The sequence below is a fragment of the Necator americanus genome, chromosome IV (genome assembly GCF_031761385.1).
Source record: "Necator americanus strain Aroian chromosome IV, whole genome shotgun sequence".
Lineage (NCBI taxonomy): Eukaryota > Metazoa > Nematoda > Chromadorea > Rhabditida > Ancylostomatidae > Necator > Necator americanus.
In genome coordinates this window covers 38071147-38092830 of record NC_087374.1, presented here as the reverse complement: position 1 = coordinate 38092830, position 21684 = coordinate 38071147, and the positions used below count along the sequence as shown (strand labels likewise).

The 21684-nt window shown below is 40.2% G+C and overlaps 3 protein-coding genes across 3 annotated transcripts; 1 reads left to right on the top strand and 2 right to left on the bottom strand.

Annotated features, from left to right (window-relative positions):
- Positions 1-340: 340 nt before the first annotated feature.
- On the bottom strand, positions 341-3645 carry RB195_003956 (uncharacterized protein; the record flags this gene model as incomplete). The annotated part of the gene is made up of 10 exons (XM_064201848.1): positions 341-377; positions 447-550; positions 918-1017; positions 1161-1334; positions 1408-1588; positions 2060-2152; positions 2639-2717; positions 3142-3213; positions 3271-3447; positions 3505-3645. 10 exons carry the CDS (start codon positions 3643-3645, stop codon positions 341-343), a joined length of 1158 nt encoding a protein of 385 aa, XP_064057729.1.
- Positions 3646-6860: 3215 nt separating this feature from the next.
- Positions 6861-7653, bottom strand: RB195_003955 (uncharacterized protein; the record flags this gene model as incomplete). The annotated part of the gene is made up of 3 exons (XM_013451494.2): positions 6861-6978; positions 7479-7560; positions 7614-7653. The coding sequence occupies 3 exons, from the start codon at positions 7651-7653 to the stop codon at positions 6861-6863; spliced, it is 240 nt and encodes a 79-aa protein (XP_013306948.2).
- Positions 7654-15340: 7687 nt separating this feature from the next.
- On the top strand, positions 15341-16116 carry RB195_003954 (uncharacterized protein; the record flags this gene model as incomplete). Its single annotated transcript, XM_013451495.2, has 3 exons — positions 15341-15380; positions 15434-15515; positions 15999-16116. The coding sequence occupies 3 exons, from the start codon at positions 15341-15343 to the stop codon at positions 16114-16116; spliced, it is 240 nt and encodes a 79-aa protein (XP_013306949.2).
- Positions 16117-21684: the final 5568 nt, after the last annotated feature.

Sequence of the window (21684 nt, the reverse complement as noted above, 5' to 3'; positions counted from 1 at the left end):
ATTAAAGGAATAGAAAAAAATTGATCAACGGTATTCAACTACTTTGGAGCACATAGAAAAACCGAATAAAACTACTATGGACGCATATCACTATTCCAAGACTTGAAATCGGATCCTCGTCTAAACCGAGCAATCTACCAAGAAATGATGGGAGTGACTCAACTCCATATCCACACAAAGAAAACACGATGAACAAAAAAATTAGATACAAAAAAATTAACTCTAAGCTAGAAGTAGGAGATGGAAAGATATCTTTCCAGCAACTGTTCAGCGCAAGAGCCCTCCATCAGTTTCTTCTGCGCCATCTCAGTGATAGAGTGGAAGTGAATAAAAGCAGCAATTACAACAAATGTGTGAAATAACTGGTGCGATTAGAACTAGAAAGAAATGATAACTGTCTGAGTAGCATCACTTCAGTGAAATATAGCAGTCAAAATGAAACCTACCCATAAATCGCATCTTCCACGAAACCATCATTCTGGAATTCTGGTCGCATATATAGCTGCTCTATATACATAGCGCTCATAGATAACATCCAAACTAGCGATGCCTAAATACTTCGTTTGCGGCAATGAGTAAGAAGTACAGCATCCTCAACCACATAAGTAGAAGCGAAAGATTGCAGGGAGAACGATGATCACAGCATGGACATCACATGGATTATCCAGTAAAAAAAACGAAAAGCCATTACAACAAGCCGCACAAACATAGCACGAATTTTTGAAGTACTGCGCTCAGCCATCATTTAAAAAAAATCATAAATGGCAAATTTTCATGTCAAGTTCATGAAATAGCCCATTTCGTTTCTTCAAGAGTATTCCTTTACTCTCAAGAACTTTAAAACCCGCCTGGCTTAATCTTAGAGCCTAACTGCCTCCTTAGAAAATTAGAAAAGTATCCTACGGAACAAAATTTACCTTCTTATACATAAATTCGAGGCCATCGACAACTAACATATGCGCAGGCGGAAAAATTGCTGACAGTCCCATAGCAACGAAAACACCAGCACGAAAAGCTCTAAAATAAAATAAAATAAACAGAAAAAAGTCACTTTCTGAAATAAAAAAGCAGCATGGGCGTAAAAGTAAGGAAAACAGTCCACAGGAAGAAAAGGTAAAAATTGAAAACGAAGAAGAGATGGAACTAGTCCAAGAAAATACCTGTATTTGGGCTGCGCAAACTTGTCCCACAATGACACAACCATGGCTAGTAAACCTAGTACACTAATCATTGTGATGTAGATAATCATTGGCTGGGGTCGACAATAGAATCCATAGTAGAGCCAAGGAATAAATGAGCCAACAATCAGCAAAGTAATCCCGGTGTAATCCAACCTACGAAATTGGTAATAACTACCTCTTAAGCGTCGTCTTCAAAATTCTGAAGTAATCTGAGAAGTAAACTCACTTGTTGAAAAACTTTCCCACAGAGTCGGAATGACATGCAACAGTGTGGAACAAGAAAGACATTCCGAGGCATAGTATTGCACCGAGAAAATACGTTGAAAATATTATCTTTTCCATAAACTGAACCTGAGTGCTCGGTCGCGTTAGAAACCAAAGTGCAACGCCAATGAACGCAATACATCCTGCAGAAAAGATGCAAGGCATGATTAATAGAGATCATATAAAAGGTGTAAATACGATTTAAAAAATTGTGAGCTGCTACCTGTATCAGGTTTATAACTACGAGTTCTGGGGTAAAATGAATTTGGGGATGCACTCAGCGGTCCCCTTATTTCTGGAAATAAATAACTGAATCAGTAAGAGGATCTATGGCATGTAGGCTAAAGTTACTGAGAGAAAAAAAAGTAAGCGTCCAGAAATAAGGGCGCCACTGAGTCCCTCTACCCACTCCAATTACATTTTCTCCGAACCATGTCTGTAAAAAACTACTAAATGTAAACAGGCTACACAATACACAGATACAAAATCTATGTTGGCAGACGTTTGCGTTCAAAGCAGCCCTTCAATTGTTCAAAAGAGGAAATCTTAGCAACGAATTGAAATGTAAAAAGGTGCAGTGACTCAGCAACTGTTCGAAATTTGTCGTCACTCACCATACATGTGTGTGCAAATATTACCGATTTCGGTATGAAGAGCGAAAATACTCTTTAAACAGCTACTGAAGGACGGAAGTGGAGGGCGGTGACCTGAAAGACCAAATGATTCGAATACTGTTAGTCATTTTTGGTAAGACGACAATTATGATTGACGACACTAATGAGAAAAATGTTATAGGATCATTGATTGCGCGAGGCCTATGCTACCGTTTATCCAGACAAGAATTTACCTAAAGTGGTACATTTGGAGCAAATCCAGACAGCTGTTGAACTTGCAGAGACTTCACGTTTCTGTGAGGGTCAGCTCTACTAATGTCTCATATACGTACGATATATGGCTTGGAACAAGAAAAAGAACAGAAAATAAGTGGAAGCATTACGGAATTAGCATGATAGAGTGATCAAAGCTTCACAGAGGGATAGAGAAGAATGTCTAACAAGAATCTTCATTATTGTCTAAGCCTAGGAGCACTATTAACATAGCTAACAACGGGTTTAACACGACTATCATAAAAGACCAGTTTCATCGATCATCTCGCATTACTAAATTGCACGTAGCAATAAAAACACAACCACCTGTCCTGAGATATTCATTATCCTGCAACCACTCTGGAAGGTATTCAAAGTTCGTTGCTTTCCACCGAGCTTCCCAGAACTGGAACAAAAATAACGCAGAATTAATCAAAAGGTAAATTAAAGGCATCACCCTACGAATCTGGGGTGGTGCAAGCTTCAGGTGGATTATCCCAATACGGAGTCATAGACTGTGGAGAGAAGGGTGATTCTGTCCATTTCTTCCTAATTGCCGTAAAAACGGAAGATAGGGCTTCGAGCATTCGGGCGCGCTATTTTCTACAACGAGTTCGACTGGAGCGCGCCACGGCACGGAAGATGCGGCGCGTGTACAAGGATCGCTCGAAGACGTATCGCTCGGGCTGTTTTTTACGGCAATTAGGGAGAAATGGACGGAATCACCCTCCTTTCCATAATCTGCGACACCGTATAGGAACTCTCCACCTGACATCTGTACCACCCCAGATTCGTGGAGTGATGTCTTTAAGGGAGAGAGATGAACCAACTCTTTTCACAATTGTTCTAGCTCCTCTTCCAGAATCGGCTGGCACAACCACCTCTTCCTCATTGATTTCTACCTACAACCAAACATTTTAGTGAAAAATGAGACAGGAAATTCGTCACTGATTGGATACCTCAAGCTCGTTATCGTCCTCGTCTGGATGTGGCATTCCGGGCAAGTCAAATCGAAGCCCCGTGGCCGGGAAACCACCATTTTGCTCAACGGTATCGGCACCAGCAGCCAATCGCCCTCGTTTCCCTGGATGAAGACGATATCGTACTATACGACGCCTATGCGTATTTCCATCGGCCTGAAAAAATCGGTTTTTAAAGCAGCATGGTGAATTATCAAAGAAAAGCAACAAAACCATTGTCTCCTTATCATGAATGACAGCTAGTGTCATTTTCTCGCCTTTCGCATTCGGCATACTCCAAGCACGACGATGTCCACGTTTCCAGTTGTTGCTGGCCACTTTGCTCGACTTGGATGAACATGGCTCATCTTGCATCGGCGTTAAACTCTCTTTTCCTGTAAGCAAAACTATAAGAACTCAAAAGAGGCAGAAGCGAGGGTTTGCATTCATAATTTGATCGATTAGTTTTTGCGTGAACGTCGACACAATTACAACACATTTTTGTTGACATAATTACAACACAATCTGCCTAACAGAAAAGTTGCCCTAAGTGCCGGTGCACTCAATGACTCGCCATGGAGATTCTCTCAGACTTTGCACTTACAATGCGCGAACAGTGTCCACTGATGCTGACCTGCACCTACGAGAAAAGGTTCCGTCGCGAAATGTAGGGGGCGATGATTTTGTTGAGCACCCTGCCATCCACCTCGTTGATTCTCACGAAATCTTGTCACCTCGCCTGGCCATTCTTCGTCTCGGCCCTCTGTCAAATTCGAAAAACAGAGACTAGCTACGTCCGGAACGGAACTTTTTTTCTTGAAAAAGAACCCAATTTTAAACTCTCATCACTAGGAAACACCGATCGACAGCTACATACCTCCACATCTCCTGATATTACGAGATCCGAGAGCTTTCAGTGCGTTTTTTTTTTTTTTTGTTTCGATGCCATTCGTCGAAAGTGATGAGAATTGTTCATGGAAAGTGCAAATAATTAACTAATTTTTGCACATAAAAACCTCGTTGTCATTGTTGACATTGCTCCAATTGTTCTTCATTCTTTCCCTTACAACACTTTCAAATAAAATTCACTACCCTAAAAGAAATATTGATGAGTGAGAACTTGTAAGTCTCCCATTAATCATGCTACCTCTCTAAATTGCATTTCATTACCTTTATCTTTTTTCGGCGCAGAAATGAATGAAATATTTGTTGAATGATTACACTCGTCCAAAAACTCTTTCTTTTTTTATAATAGACGACAAAAGTGGACGACTTGAAGCAAGGGAATCTTTCTTCATTATAGAATTAAAACTGGTAACGTGCTCGGTTTTGCTAATTCGCATGTTCCTGTGTTTTCTTTTTTCATGTTTCTTTTTTCACCGTTGTTCATTGCCTTGATCGATGCCTGAGCATTTTTCGAAAATGCAAGTTATCAATAGAAGAAACAGCCATGGGTATAGCTATGTTGACAGTTTCTGATAGCGGGATAGGCATCGATCACAATTTCCCGAAGAGTAGTGGGAATAGGTTTTAAAGGCGACCCATCACTGACGATTTTGGGGACAGGGTCAAGCGTATAGTTGGGAAAAATCCCTCCTAAAAACGACCCCTCCCCCTCGCAGACCCTTCCAAAAACGACCCCTTCATCTCGTTCCTACCAGTATAGCTGCCCACACAGCAATCAAAATTTGGGTATAATAAAAATAATTTAAAAAAGACAAATAAACGCCTAATAAATAAATTAAAATAATAAGATATAATAAACAACTAATGACTTATTTTAAAAAGTAATAATTCTACAAGCAAAACAAAATACAACACCGCTACTAACTTGCGTCCCAAAATCCGTCGCAAACCGTCGGAATTCTTGGAGGTGGTCAAAATTAAATTTTGAAAGTACCACTCGAAAGTAAATGAGCTGCTGATTTCAAACATACTTCGAAAATTTACTTTTGACAAATGTGTGGTCTGTCTCTGTCTCTCGAAATGTCTCTCGAAAATGTCTAGTTTTTTCCGGTGTCAAACTTACAACATTACTCTATTTCGTTATTTGGTCCAATTTTTGAACAGCTGTCAACGGCTTAGAATGAACGCTTAAGTCTCGCGATTCGGTACTTGCCTAGAACTCTCCTTCCTTTACGAGAAGTGAATTAGGCGCTAACATTGGATGAGAGCTAGACATGGTTTCCGAGTGACCAAATTGAGGAAATTTTCGTCTGTTTTCACAAAACGGAACTTTTTGCAGCCTCTATGAATTCTTTCAGTACCTCAAATACCCAGTTCTTCTCACAACAAGACACTCTTTCGAATGATGTTGAATTCGCTTTTATTTACAAACTTCAAAATTTCAACATTGACTCCGCCCTCTTATAGAGCAGGCGATATTCTATAGCTGGAATGGTTATCGCGGCCCTGACACGGTCTGCCAGGCATCTCACACCTTCGATAGGTGACTCCTCTGGCGATTCGGCGTCACAGAGAGACAATAATGTTTGAACATAAATGAAGAATATATACCATGGCCTATACAATGACTTGCGGTGGCTAGCCGATGTGTAAAGTCAGTGCTTTTATCCTCCAAGACAAGTCTGGCACCAATTTATCGACCTCGGAGGGATGAAAGACTTGGTGAGCGCTAGGGCGAACTCGAACCTCCTATCGATCGTGCAGAAAGCGGAACCTCTAACCGCTACACTACGCTCGCCCTAGTTCTCATCCTATCGAGGAATTTTTGCAAAAATTGTTTCTTTTATTGATTTACCTATTTTCCAGTATCTTCGGATTTTCCACTATCTTCGTATTCACCTATTCTCCACTATCTTCGGCGTCACCCGGCTTTCCCAAGACAAAGCACTCGAGGGTTTCGAAATATCATAGCGGGCCGAAAAGCCGTGTACATAAGCCGCGACACGACGTGGTGGGGATTCCTTCCGTTCTCTCCAAGTCATTTATTCACGTATTGCTGGAGTTGCTATATTTTTTGTGTTACTGGTATATTATCGCTACATCAGAGTTGAAACCTCCACTATCCCAGCAAATTGTCCATTTTATTTTTATCCGCTGCTGATCTGATTAACCCCAGGAGTAAATAATTGGCACAAAATGCCCGCGTGGCACGGCAATCAGCAACAGTCACACTTTTTTTAAACATATAATTGTCCATCCACTGATTTCACTAGTTTGCGATGTTACTTCTTGTGTGAAATTATAGTTTTCAAAACTTTGAACTGTTGTTGTAAGCACAGAAATTTTCGAACGACTAATAAAACCGCGGTGAAGGAGAACCATATTTAAATATTATAAGCTCTTCATTCTGTATGGATATCCGAACTATGTTCTTCCACAAGAGCAGTGAAACCTTCAAAAACCCGGTATTTCTTACCTTTCCTCTGATTTTCCCTCTATTTTTTTCTCACGAATCTGGATAGTGACAAGTATTGTGAGCACATTTGTTTAAAGTTTTGGAACAACCAATGCTTATTTTCAATTTTTGAATCACATTCTTCCAAAGAAAAGTTTTATTTCCAATCAACAAATCTTCAGTAGAAGGTAAGATTGGCCAAATTTTAGCTTCAGTCCTCTTCTCCACTTCAGTCCGCTTTGCAACGTTTCTTGCATTGCTCTTTACTTTTAAAATTGTTTCTGTTTCCACCGCAACCACCGTAGATGAATTTTTTGCACTTTCCTGATTCCTTATCCAATCCCCATCTAAACATTAAGACAGCTTTGAGCATAGTTAATGATAATGACGAGTTAAAACAGCAACATGGTTAAAAGGTTAAAGGATAAAGTTTCTGGCGTTAATCAACCCAACAGATTCGAACAATCAACAGATTCGAACCTTAATAATCAACAGATTCGAACCTTCGATCGATCGTGCAGGAAGCGGAACCTCTATCCGCTACACTACACCCGCCCGCAGCATCGTAAAAAAAACAAATTTAAAAGCATCAACAGCATAGGGAAGCAGTTTTAGCAATGATAAAAGTAACAGCACCTTTTAGCTAATATTCTGCTCACTCAAGGAATATACACGTGTAGAACTTTGACGTGTACTCTTTACGCAGCAAGACAGAATTTTTACTATTCGGTTACCTACGATCGAGATCAACTAGGAGACTAAGAAGTTATTAAAGTTTTTAGAAACAACGTCCTGGCCGAATATCTTTCCAAAGATAAACCAGTGCAATGAAATAATGATAGAATACCTTTCCATTTTAGCCCTGCAAGGTCCTGTTAGTAAATCCCCATTGCATAGATGACCACTTCCCTTCATTCCCATTCCGCTCACTGCAGTGGTCTCTCTATGAACTTCGATCATTAGTTTAAGCAAAAATTGTTACCTAAAGCAACGCAGACGAGAAGAAATAGAAGAAACCTCATCGTTGGACAGATGCTTCGATGGTTCAACCTCGAGAAAGAGGGTCTTTTATAGCCGTCGTGATGGATAAAACCGATGCGGTAATTAGAGCCACCTTCCCGTGCATAAAGCTCCAAAATCCTGGCAGTCCAAAGTATTTGAAATAATTGCACGAGGTTCAGATTTCAGGAGACAACAGAATAATCCTCTAAATCGTTGCTGGTATGTCCTTTTTGCACAGTAATTAAAACAGTCGTAATCAGTGAGGTGTAGAATGGAGAAAGAGAGCGAACCTCCAAAAGAGAGCCAAGAAGAAAGAATTGCAGATAGAAAAAGGAAGTAGTGCGCAAACAACCAACTAACCGCTATAAGGAAAGACAATCAGTGATTCAATTTTGCGAGAACAGCAGCCGTTTTTCTTTAGGGCTCGAATAGGCTACAAAAATTGCCTCTACGCAAGCAATCGCACGACTTGCGGGTCGCCATGCCTTTACTACACTTACATCGAACGCAGGCGCTTACGCAGCTCCACCGAGCTTTATGTCGTTTTAGCCCGATAAACTATTTACAGCTTCTCCTATTTCTGCTAGTGATGTAGCTTTGTTTATTGTCGTATAGTGTTTAAATCCATTAGCGCTTGTGTAAAGTAACACTTGCACACAACAGCGAAGAATTCTTCGTAACGGTACAAAGTAATCGGTAATACTCCAAAGTGCTGAACAGCTATCACCAAATGAGCTATCACCTTTTTGTTCCGTGTACTTTCCACTTCTTTCCCAAATATGGAAGAAGAATTTCACTTTTCTTTCTTCTGTTCTTCCTCGAGTTTTGAACAATTCTATTCTCCTCATCGTCCGCTCAAAAGTGCCTTTTCGACAGAAGATACTTTGAATAATGGAAAAACGAAAAAGTGTCTGGCGTTCATCAATCCGCTTGAGATGCGCCCCCACGTTCACTTCAGTTCAGAATCGTTTGGCGTCTGCGAGCTTGTAACTTGTCCATACAATGACTTTCGCAGGCTAGACGATGTGTCAAGTCACTGTTTTTATCCTCCCAGACAAGTCTGGTACCAATTTATCGATCCGGGGGAAAAATCAGTTCATCCACCCTCCCAACTAAAACTCAATACCTAAGCGATTTTTGATACTCCACTGTCGGGATTCATCAGAGCACTGTTCTGCACGAAAAAAAAAGCGTTAAACATAATAATTGTTTCAGAACATTTAATGAAGCATTTAATGTGCGGTACAGTGCTGTTTGTAAAACAATAGGAAACAGGAACTGCACCAATTAAAAGTGGTATATTGAGTGATGACACCTCTCGAATTCCCCTTTTTCTCTTCACTAAACCAAGGTGAACCATTTCCCAATTAAAACTCAATACAATAACTCAATACAATAAACTCAATGGGCAATTTTAAACGCCTTTACAGACATCTCGCCCGGTGGATTCCAGCAAAAACAAATATTTCAAGAATGGCAATAAAACTGAAGCATAGTTTGCATTGTAGCACTTCAAGCAGTTCTTTTTTAGTCAATAATTGAGAAGTGTCCACGGATCTCCCTCACTAGGGGGATCACAGCCGGTTAGCCTCGATGCTACGTGGCGCGTCCCCGAGTAGCGGATAGGGGCTAATCGCGGACGAGAAGCGACCTTTTGCTTGCTCAGAGACGCGGGTGGATTCATATGATGGAATCCTTGTTTCTGCTGAGCCAGGACTGACTCATGACATCCTTGTATTCCGCACGTCGGTCCTGCCAAAAGCTTGCAATCAAGTGACTGGCAGGTGCAAGGGAGGCGGTTTAGAGTCGCCTCCAACAAAGAAGTGCGATTCGGGTCGTAGGTTGTTCGAAAAAGTCGATGTTCTTTGCCATACTCGTGTTGACGAAAATGCCAACTCCACCAACTCCTCTACTGTCGCATGTTCCTAAAAACAGTTCTTCTCCAGTTTTTTATACAGCATTGAAATTAAAATTTACGCATGTCAAAATAATAGAAGATTGTTGGATTATTCCACAAATAATGCAGTATTCTGTACTTTGTTTATCTCTCAGAATTAATATAAAAGGGTCTTGTAAGTTTTGAAATAGATTCTTTTACACTCTCATCAAACCTCCATAATGTCGAAAGATTTTATTACTTCTTTTCCAAAATTTTCCTCACACTTTTACCTTATGCTACTATCGGATACTATATACCATACATGAACATTGGAATACCGATGGTGAGTGACAGGCTTTCACCGTCGCTTTTCATTTTTCATGCATCGTACTGTAAGTAGCAACAGTAGTATCATTAATACACACGAAGAACAAGTGAGGCACGCACCATGATGCATTCCGCTTCGTGTGGTAGTTTCACTAATACGTGACAATGATTAAAAACTGCTATTGTTCGTTGAAAAAGAAATTGAGAAATGGGAAAAAAAGAAATTGAGAAATGAATAAAGAACTATTTCCTGTTTTGAAGTGTTCCACTTTTCTTTTGTTTTTTTGATACAGTATGCCCCTTATCGTTGTTCGAGTTTAGTTACACAAAAAATGAGGGTTGCCTTGCTCCTGTGGTCCGATTCGTCTTAAAATTATGAATGACAAACCTTTTCCTTCTCGAGATGTTTTATTTTTAGAGGAGGAATTTGAGTAACGATAGGACAAATTTCTATTTTATGATACAGGTAAGTGACTTTGGAATTGTTTGAAGTACTTTTAGTTATCAATTTTTACACAGTATCACTGAACGTAACATGACGGAAGCATTTATCTCCCAGCACTTATAGAAAGGCACACCTCCGGCCTGATGTGACATTTTTCAAGGAACCACTGCAAACAAACATGAACCCCACATCTCTTTACAACCTTCGTGCTCAAATTCAACCACGAGTAAGCTTTCATAGCTCTCCACAGTAGAATAGGAGCCGCAAATCACACACTTCTTCATTTGGGCATCAGTCCAACTCTCTCAAGTTCAAGCTCATAACTTCAGTTCGTCTTCGTCCCGCGCTAAATGCTCGTTATCCTCCTTAACCAGTCTGAACGTCCGGCTAAAGGCGAACATCAGACTTTCTATGGTGTTTGCTTCGCTCCCCTTCACTGAGCAATGAAAATTAATAGTAGTGGCATCTTCTGTGAAATTAGATTTGCGTCTTTCTAACAACACTTTTTTGCTCTTTTTTTGTATAAATAAAGGCGAAAGATCTCATAGTTTTCTTTTTAAACGCGGCGGGACTACATTTGAACCTTAAATTCGAATTCAAATTTGAACCGATATTCAAACTTTATCTCCAAACAATACTTTGATTCCAATGCAATAGTGACACAATTTGAAAGCATTACTCGAAGTATGGATTCTCCATTTGACTTCTCCCAGCATCACAGAGTGATGGTTTAACGTAAAATGACATAAACAACATAATCCTACTAATGAAGATAACATTCCACGTCAGATCAGGTAAACTGTTAGCTACTACTTAAGCAGGCGTTTGCATGCGTGTTTCCATTTTCTGAAAAAGGGATGCCACCAGCTTGGACCGAACGTGCAGGAAATAGATACGCGGAGGTACAACGCAACACGTGCAATATATATGAAACGCTTGCGACGTCCAATTCATCATCTACGATATCAACACGAAGTTATTGTGCGATACTACTGCACCACAGCACACTTACCAATCCGACGCCGTGGGATCATCGCACCCTCTATTTGGAATTTGGAACACACAGACAAACACATATACACACAGACTAAGTCCGTATCATAATATTCCACTGAAAAACAATTATACATAGACTGCTGCCTATGATCGACTGTCTTTGTATCTTGGCATGTCGAATACCTAGCCTTTTATTGATTTTCGTGATCTGTAGCGAAGGTTGGTATTGGTCTTCCTTTGTTACCAGCTAATGTCTCAATATGATCGTCTTCGTTAGAGACTGGAAAATCAAAGCCATCAATGATTCATCTTCTCAGGCGCCTCGTCACCCTACAGAAAGGATTCAAACGATAGGTAAGCTTAAAGAAAAACACGTCGATTAGTCCTTACTTCATATGATTTAAATATTTTAACTTGACAGACCACTACGAATGGTCAATAGAGTAAGATCAGTACCAATCTTAGCTACGGCCTCGAACTAATCAATCAAAATCTACGTGTACATAGGTTGTTCACAAAAACGTAAGTAAGACTAAAATAAGTAGATTTCTTTCTTAATGCCTGATGGAACTCAGGTTTCGTATGTGAGCGTGTTACTATGTGAGCGCAAGAGTACGTGTTGCGCCTGCAAGAGAGTGAAAGAACCGGCACCAGCTCAATCATTTTACTCATTTTCTTTTCTTTTCTTTCACGCAAGAAATCCGTAAAAAATTTCGTAAGGAAGGAGTTTAACGTCATTCACAATTGTTCTGATAAATTCAGAAATCTATCCGAAGGTGCACAAAGAAAACGAGTTACTTCAAAAATTCTTCTTTAAAATTTGTGTCGCAATAAAATACCACATTCCTCTTAAGACTCTAATACTTGGACTAGTTAATGGATCTGTTACTTTGTATGTTTACTCACAAACACAATCCCTGCTTCCAAGGAAGGATCGCATGTCTATATTCACCGACATAATCCTCGCATTTATCTACGTGTGGATTACAAGTTATGGTATCCAGCTTAACTTAAAAAACCTTATGAGGATACACGTATGAAGCTCTCTTTTCCAACGTTTCAAATGCATTTTTTAAGGATCTGCATCAGTTTATTGAATATGACTGTTCGAGCAGAAATTTTGCGGATGATTTGCTGCCGAAGGAAGAAATTCACAGTGCAACAGTTACAGTTAAAAAGAAAGATACTAATTGCTCCAGAGTGATAACCAGGAAGTGTTTTGCACAATGAAAATGATGTGTCCTTCCTCTCATATATTTTTCTCAACTACTCAATGCAATGTGGAATGTGTAAGCATTGATTTTGCTAAAGAACGAAAACTTAAGCTGCTTCTAAGATCTTGCAGTACGATGTACTTTTACACAAATAAAGCACTGATTTCGAGAGGATTTTCTGGTTCAGCCATTCTCATTTTGGGGACGCTTTACTTTTACACGCAAATGTCTATATATTTTGACCTCCATTCGTCAGAGATCAAAAATCTCACTCATAAATGTGTTTGCAATGGAGACTAGTGAAAGCAATACGTTATACTTGAGGGTTACAGCTCCTGATTCAGAGGATTTAAGTTTGAATATCAACCGAATGTCAGTCTCTTAGTCATCATAACACTCTTTGACTTTTCAAAGAGAGAAAATTCTCCGAGTAATAATATAAATAGTAATGTAAGGAAGCAGCATCAATGGATTACGGAGAGTGAGGAAGTAGCTCAACCTGGTGTGATGTGAAGACGTGCATTATCGTGCAACAAGTAGATAGCGCCCAGCTGCGTAAAATAGTGGCTGGGTTGAGGAGTACTCTCGTCATGTGATTTTGCTATTGCCAGTAAGCAACTGGGATCACACCACTTTAGTCGCAGAAGTATAGGTGAATCATTGGAAGCTTTCTGTAATGTAAATCAGAAATAGGTAGTGGTACTAAAGCTCTTGAACGGGTTAGGTCAAATACAGAATTCTGTGAAATACCTGGAAGGAGCGTGCAGTCTTTGGGAACCACTTTTCGTTTCATTACGCTGAACTGTCGGATACTGTCGACCTATGGTGTTCGGCTCACCTAGTGTCGATAGGCAACTCATACGAGACCCTGCTTTCACAAGCTATGGCACAGTGACTCATGGATGGGGTCTCTTCCTGGAGAAAAGTGATTGAAAACATTGAATAAGGATGCCCATCTTACGACATTCGAACCACTTTTATAAGGTTATCGTAGGTGATAAGGTTATAATGTTAGTGTCATAGAGTTTAGAACTGATGTTTACATTGTGACGGTCAAACACAATTACGTTAGCCGTTGTCAGATTTCCGTGATGATGGGCAGTCAGTAGGAGGTTCCGCTGTGACTACACGGTCGGTTGATGGTTCCCTCGAGTCAACCTAGTTCATTCGTCTGGCGTCTATGAGTTGGTACCAGAGTTCGACATCTTGGAGGATAAAAACCCCAGCTTTTTTCGTCTGCTAGCTCACGCAAGCCATTCTTCAGGCTAGGTACCTGCAACTGAATTGAAATGAACGCGTTGAAGCATCGAAAGCGGAATAACCTGCGACTTTTACTCTGATCTCTGCGACAGCCATGTCCACTTGCCTCCTCACCATCTGAGGGAAGACGGACATGTCATTCCAGAGGTTCTCCCATCCGAAATACGACATACTTTCATGTCGGTAAGAAATCGTACGGTACCTAGCCCCGACAGAATAAGACCGGAACTACTGGAGAACCTTCCGCCAGTACTCATCAACAGCCTGGCGAGGCTCTTTACACGTTGCTTGTTGGAATCTCTGGGCAAGAACAAGGTCCCTGGGCAAGCAAAAGGTCGCTTTTCGTCCGCGATTAGACCCTATCCGCTACCCGGGGACGCGCCACGTAGCCTCGAGACTAACCGGCTGTGATCCCTCTAGTGAGGGAGATCCGTGGACGCTTCTCAATTATTGACTAAAAAGGACGTGCTTGAAGTGCTACAATGCAAACTATGCTTCAGTTTTATTGCCATTCTTGAAATATTTGTTTTTGCTGGAATCCACCGGGCGAGATGTCTGTAAAGGCGTTTAAAATTGCCCATTGAGTTTATTGTATTGAGTTATTGTATTGAGTTTTAATTGGGAAATGGTTCACCTTGGTTTAGTGAAGAGAAAAAGGGGAATTCGAGAGGTGTCATCACTCAATATACCACTTTTAATTGGTGCAGTTCCTGTTTCCTATTGTTTTACAAACAGCACTGTACCGCACATTAAATGCTTCATTAAATGTTCTGAAACAATTATTATGTTTAACGCTTTTGTTTTGTGTAGAACAGTGCTCTGATGAATCCCGACAGTGGAGTATCAAAAATCGCTTAGGTATTGAGTTTTAGTTGGGAGGGTGGATGAACTGATTTTTCCCCCGGATCGATAAATTGGTACCAGACTTGTCTGGGAGGATAAAAACAGTGACTTGACACATCGTCTAGCCTGCGAAAGTCATTGTATGGACAAGTTACAAGCTCACAGACGTCAAACGATTCTGAACTGAAGTGAACGTGGGACGCATCTCATGCGGATTGATGAACGCCAGACAATTTCTCGTTTTTCCATTATTCAAAGTATCTTCTGTAGGCATGGCGACCCGCAAGTCGTGCGATTGCTTGCGTGGAGGGGGGGGGGCAATTTTTGTAGCCTATTCGAGTCCTAAGGAAAAACGGCTGCTGTTCTCGCGAAATTGAATCAGTGATTGTCTTTCCTTATAGCGGTTAGTTGGTTGTTTGCGCACTACTTCCTTTTTCTATCTGCAATTCTTTCTTCTTGGCTCTCTTTTGGAGGTTCGCTCTCTTTCTCCATTCTACACCTCACTGATTACGACTGTTTTAATTACTGTGCAAAAAGGACATACCAGCAACTAGTTAGGGGATTATTCTGTTGTCTCGTGAAATCTGAACCTCGTGCAATTATTTCAAATACTTTGGACTGCCAGGATTTTGGAGCTTTATGCACGGGGAGGTGGCTCTAATTACCGCATCGGTTTTATCCATCACGACGGCTATAAAAGACCCCCTTTCTCGAGGTTGAACCATCGAAGCATCTGAGAAGCGATGAGGTTTCTTCTATTTCTTCTCGTCTGCGTTGCTTTAGGTAACAATTTTTGCTTAAACTAATGATCGAAGTTCATAGAGAGACCACTGCAGTGAGCGGAATGGGAGTGAAGGGAAATGGTCAACTATGCAGTGGGGATTTACTAACAGGACCTTGCAGGGCTAAAATGGAAAGGTATTCTATCATTATTTCATTGCACTGGTTTATCTTTGGAAAGATATTCGGCCAGGACGTTGTTTCTAAAAACTTTAATAACTTCTTAGTCTCCTAGTTGATCTCGATCGTAGGTAACCGAATAGTAAAAATTCTGTCTTGCTGCGTAAAGAGTACACGTCAAAATTTTACACGTGTATATTCCTTGAGTGAGCAGAATATTAGCTAAAAGGTGCTGTTACTTTTATCATTGCTAAAACTGCTTCCCTATGCTGTTGATGCTTTTAAATTTGTTTTTTTTACGATGCTGCGTGCGAGTGTAGTGTAGCGGATAGAGGTTCCGCTTCCTGCACGATCGATCGAAGGTTCGAATCTGTTGATTATTAAGGTTCGAATATGTTGGGTTGATTAACGCGAGAAACTTTATCCTCTAACCTTTTAACCATGTTGCTGTTTTAATTCGTCATTATCATTATCTTTGCTCAGTGATGTCTTAATGTTTAGATGGGGATTGGATAAAAAATCAAGAAAGTGCAAAAAATTCATTTACGGTGGTTGCGGTGGAAACAGAAACAATTTTAAAAGTAAAGAGCAATGCAAGAAACGTTGCAAAGCGGACTGAAGTGGAGAAGAGGACTGAAGCTAAAATTTGGCCAATCTTACCTTCTACTGAAGATTTGTTGATTGGAAATAAAACTTTTCTTTGGAAGAATGTGATTCAAAAATTGAAAATAAGCATTGGTTGTTCCAAAACTTTAAACAAATGTGCTCACAATACTTGTCACTATCCAGATTCGTGAGAAAAAAATAGAGGGAAAATCAGAGGAAAGGTAAGAAATACCGGGTTTTTGAAGGTTTCACTGCTCTTGTGGAAGAACATAGTTCGGATATCCATACAGAATGAAGAGCTTATAATATTTAAATATGGTTCTCCTTCACCGCGGTTTTATTAGTCGTTCGAAAATTTCTGTGCTTACAACAACAGTTCAAAGTTTTGAAAACTATAATTTCACACAAGAAGTAACATCGCAAATTAGTGAAATCAGTGGATGGACAATTATATGTAAAAAAAAAGTGTAACTGTTGCTGATTGCCGTGCCACGGGGGCATTTTGTGCCAATTATTTATTCCTGGGGTTAATCAGATCAGCAGCGGATAAAAATAAAATGAACAATTTCCTGGAATAGTGGAGACTTGAAGCTCGAAGATGTAGCGATAATATCCAGCAATACGTGAATAAATGACTTGGAGAGAACGGAAGGAATCCCCATCACGTCGTGTCGCGGCTTATGTACACGGCTTTTGGGCCCGCTATGATATTTCGAAACCTCGGGTGCCATGTCTTGGTAAAGCCGGGTGACGCCGAAGATAGTGGAGAATAGGTGAATACGAAGATAGTGGAAAATCCGAAGATACTGGAAAATAGGTAAATCAATAAAAGAAACAATTTTTGCAAAAATTCCTCGATAGGATGAGAACTAGGGCTAGTGTAGTGTAGCGGTTAGAGGTTCCGCTTTCTGCACGATCGATAGGAGGTTCGAGTTCGCCCTAGCGCTCACCAAGCCTTTCATACCTCCGGGGTCGATAAATTGGTACCAGACTTGTCTGGGAGGATAAAAGCACTGACTTTACACATTGGCTAGCCACCGCAAGTCATTGTATAGGTCAGTTACACGTTCGTGAACCTCAAACGATTCTGAATTTAAGTGAACGTGGGGAAGCATCCCAGGCGGATTGATTGAAGCCAGACACTTTACTCTTTATCCTTAGGATAAGAAGTCAAAAATGAGATTTGCACAGTTACAAGCTCTTTTGTGGAACATTTTTTTTACTTATAATGTGGAAATAAACCAGAATCGATCTCTTTGTTCCATTCACATATTTAAAAGTTTTGCTCAAAATGCATTTTTGGGCAAATGTAGAGAGGACATGAAGTTGCGCAAAACCTGAACAAAATGAGAAAAAAATTAAATTTTCGTTTCAGCGTCCCCATAGAATGGAAAGTGCATGAGAGAGAAAGCTATAATGTTTCTCGTTCTCGGTGGGGGGTGCTCAGTATTTTGATGTACTACTGGTTATTTTTGACCCTTAAAAAAAAATTCTTCCATGTTGTCAAGGCGTCCTCTTTTCACAAGCGTTAACGGATCTAACGACAACAAGATATCCTAATTTTAATCTTTTAAGATAAAAAAATTTTTTAATCTACAACAAAACAAGGACATACAACATACCGGCGGTGATTGTGAAGAATATTTTTGTTGTTTCCTGGTATCTGAACCTGGTGGAATTACTTCAATTCCTCGGGACTTTCGCGATTTCGGGGCTTTTTCTGGAGGTTGCTGACTTCAATTACTCATCAGGACGACTGCAAAAAACTCCTTTTCCAAGGGTAAACTATCGAAGCATCTTTATAACGATTGAATATCTTCTGTTTGTTCTCTTCTGCCTTGTTTTAGGTACCAATTTCTGCTTGCAGTAATGTTCAAAACTTTGTAAATAGACCATTCCAGTGAGCGAAAAATGTCGAAGTGATAGACACCACGAGACACCTGGGAATCAGGACCTTGCCTAGTGCTTTCGAAGAGTCAGGAATCATTGTTTCGTTAGGTTATTTTAGCTTCGGAAGAATCATCGGCGAAGATATGATTCTAAAATTTGAATGTCTTTTTGTCCCCTGGCTTGTCTCGACTGTAACTAACCGAAGACTGAAAACTTGGCCCTGCGATGTAAAGAGCATTTGTCGAAATTTCCCACGTCTATATGCATTGAGTCAGCAAGGGATTCGCTGAACAGCGTTGCCACTCCCCAGAGCAAACAAAAAAGTTCTGCTCTTGTTATTGATTTAAATCCAATCATTGTAATTTTAGAGCTTCTCGTTGTCGGATAATTCGAAAGAGATATGATCTGATCTGTTATCCGTGGATGTGATATCATTTCTTGAAATTCAGGTGAGGATTCAACCCAAGGACAAAGAAATGTGAAACTTTTATCCACGGATGTTGCCATAGAAACAAAAACAACGTTAGAACCGGAGAGGGATGCAAGAAAAGTTGCATGCTCAAAAAGAAGAGAAAACCTAATTTTATCTTCTCTTGAAACTTCAGGGATTACAAATGAAGTATTTCTTTGTACGAATGTGTTTTGAAAGTTGATGATTGACAGTCTTAACAGGTACTCGCAGATGTATTCACAAAACTTGTCACGATCTTACTATTTTATTGCCAGGAGATTTCTGTTTTTGCGAAAATTCACAATTAAAGGGAAATCGCACCTTAACAGAAGAACTAAAATCTCAAATTATAAAGAAATATAAATGGACAGTTAGATATGGCTGCATCCTTCAATTCTTTGATGTTTTGATGTGATACGATGACATTTTGGAAGTTTAGGTTCTTGGAAACTCTTTTAGTCACAGTCACAATCTCAAACGTTGAATTGCAGTTATTGCCCTTTACGCGAATATTTGATAATATTTTGCCTACTTCTCAGTGAGATGTTAACTATCGGGTAGATTTCAAAGAGGAGGAGCCAATGTTCTAGAGCGTTTACAAAAATTACATCTCAAGAAAATTTACAATCGGACAACTGTTGACAACGGTTCTGCGACGTCACCCACTCACTGTCACTTTGTGAATTTTCATGCAGTTTCATTGTACAGTACTTCAGGTCTAGAACAAGTATTATATGATCATATCCATAATCAGTATTGTGTATCAGGGTTATGAAATGGATAGGATTATTTTATAATTATACTCATAACATTGAATTTGCAATATTAGGTGAAGTAAAAAGTTCCGAGCATTTCGGCCTGATGTCTTTTGTGAGCCATATCTGACAATGCAAACTTCACATCCGGCCATGTTACACGGGGAGACCAAAAACTGTTGTTGTTCAATCGTGGTGAGCCGACACAAACGATCGCCAGGATTTACTACCTAGAAGGTCTTGCTCTGTGTTCGGTGGGATTGGAAAGGAACCATCAAACATGAGCTCCTCCCATCGACCCAAACACTCAACTCGGGCCTATCCTGTCAATAACTGATTGAATGAGGCGATTGACCAGGACCTGAATTGGCGACCAGGAAAGGTATTGCCTTCCACCAAGATATCGCCACACCAACACATTTTTAACGACACAACAGCAGTTACGAGATCTTGGATTGGTTCTAGCGCACCTGCCATGCGGTACAGACATGGATTTCACCTTTCCAACCATTTGTAAAATCTCATTGATGGTGCAGAACTGGCCTCAGGAGAGGCCTGTGAAAGTGAGGTGGTCATGTTTTTTTGCCAGTGAGGACGAGGACCTCTTCAACTCGAATTATGAAATTGCAATCGAAATTTACAAAAGTTATCGAACAAAACGTTGCGTATTGGATCTAAACCCGTTATTCCAATGTTAATTTCATTGCCAAAAAAAAAGCGACAAAAACGATCAGAGCATTTTACATTTCCTAATATTACGTTCAAGAGTTTTCCGATCAACTTTTTTAAAATCTTTTCCGTATTTTTTTAAAATTTTTTGAAATACTTCTTGATTCTACATGGATTTTTTTTTTTACCTAAATGAAACTTCACAACTTATTCTTCCACCCAAGTTAGTTGTACGGGGTGGCCAAGAGAAACGGGAAATTTCGAATTTAGTAATAGCAGCCATGAGGAGTTCGTAGACAGATGAGAATGGTGTCCTTCCTACAAAACCACTTGCCATTTAGTAATAATGGACTAGTGGATCGGTTCACAGGGTGAATTTGCTGTGAGGTTATTTTTCCAAATAAGTAGTGCGATTGTTGCTGAATGGAAGCTACAACAAATTAAGATTGAACCAAATTTAAGGCAATCATGAAACTCACGTGGTACACAAACTTCAGGGATAGAGAGTTCGGGTCGTTGATTATGGAAACGAGATTGGTACCGCGCAATTCACCCAAGTCGTCCTGAAAAACCGCATGGACGTCTTTTCCTACGAAATCAATCAAAACGTGGCATTCGTGTGCAACCGCAGCGTCCACGAGCGAGCGGTGGAAGATCCACGAGCAAGCGGTGGAGGCATCACTCCACAAATCTGGGGTGGTACGGATTTCAGGTGGAGTATTCTTATAAGGGATAGTAGATTATAGAGAGGAGGATGATTCCGTCCATTTCTTCCTAATTGCTGTGAAAAACGGCCCGGAAGATACGGCTTCAGGCGATCTGGCGCACTATTTTCTACAAGGAGTCCGATTGGAGCGCGCCAGCCTTGGGCGGCGCCGCATCTTCCGGGCCGTTTTTACGGCAATTAGGAAGAGATGGACGGAATCACCCTCTTCTCCATAATCTACTATCCCTTATAAGAATACTCAACCTGAAATCTGCACCACCTCAGATTCGCGGGGTGATGGCTTAATGAAGGCTCCTCATCAGCCTACTCAAGCAAAACCAATGAATAGGCGGCTGAGAGAACCTGAGCGTGCACAAGGTGCCCGTTCAAACCTATCTCGTAGCAAAACAAGATGGTCCCTTTCCCAGACGACTAGGGGGAATTTAGCGGAGCCATGTTCGTTTTCGTCGAGTCGAAATTTCGGCGGGGATCAAACCCTCAACCGTTCGTTTCCACTTCGATGAGTAAAATTTTTGTAAGTAGTAGGAAATAGTGTGAAAATGTTTTAAAAACGTGTTCTCAGTCGTTTTCAGCTGTTTTTTTCACAATTTGTAAAAATATTGGCGGGGAGCGAATTCTCGACCGTTTGTCATGATTGTCATAAGACGAGTTGTGTCGTCGAATACAAGTTGCGATCTTCCTCAACTTTTCGAACTTTCTTATGAGAGCATGTATGTACTGACACACTTATAATCTTTGTAGTGAGCCATCAGTAGTGTCTAAGTTATATTTTATTTTATTTTACTTGCGTCACTTCATATTATTATCCATTATATTTCTATTTATTAATATTTGTTAAATTATATTATTTCGATCTATTCATTACGCGTTCAATTTATTTCTCTGGTTCTTTTTATTAAAACGAATTTTTTATTGTTGTATGACTAGAAAGACGCTACTAGAAAGAATGGGATGAGGGGTTCGTTTTCTGGAAGGTCTTCTATGAGGGGGGAGGATCAATTTCAGGAGGGTTTTTCCCCAACTACACGCTTGAGCGGGAGTGAACTGGAAATATCATCAAGTTTCTGAATTTTCGGTGTTTTTTAAATA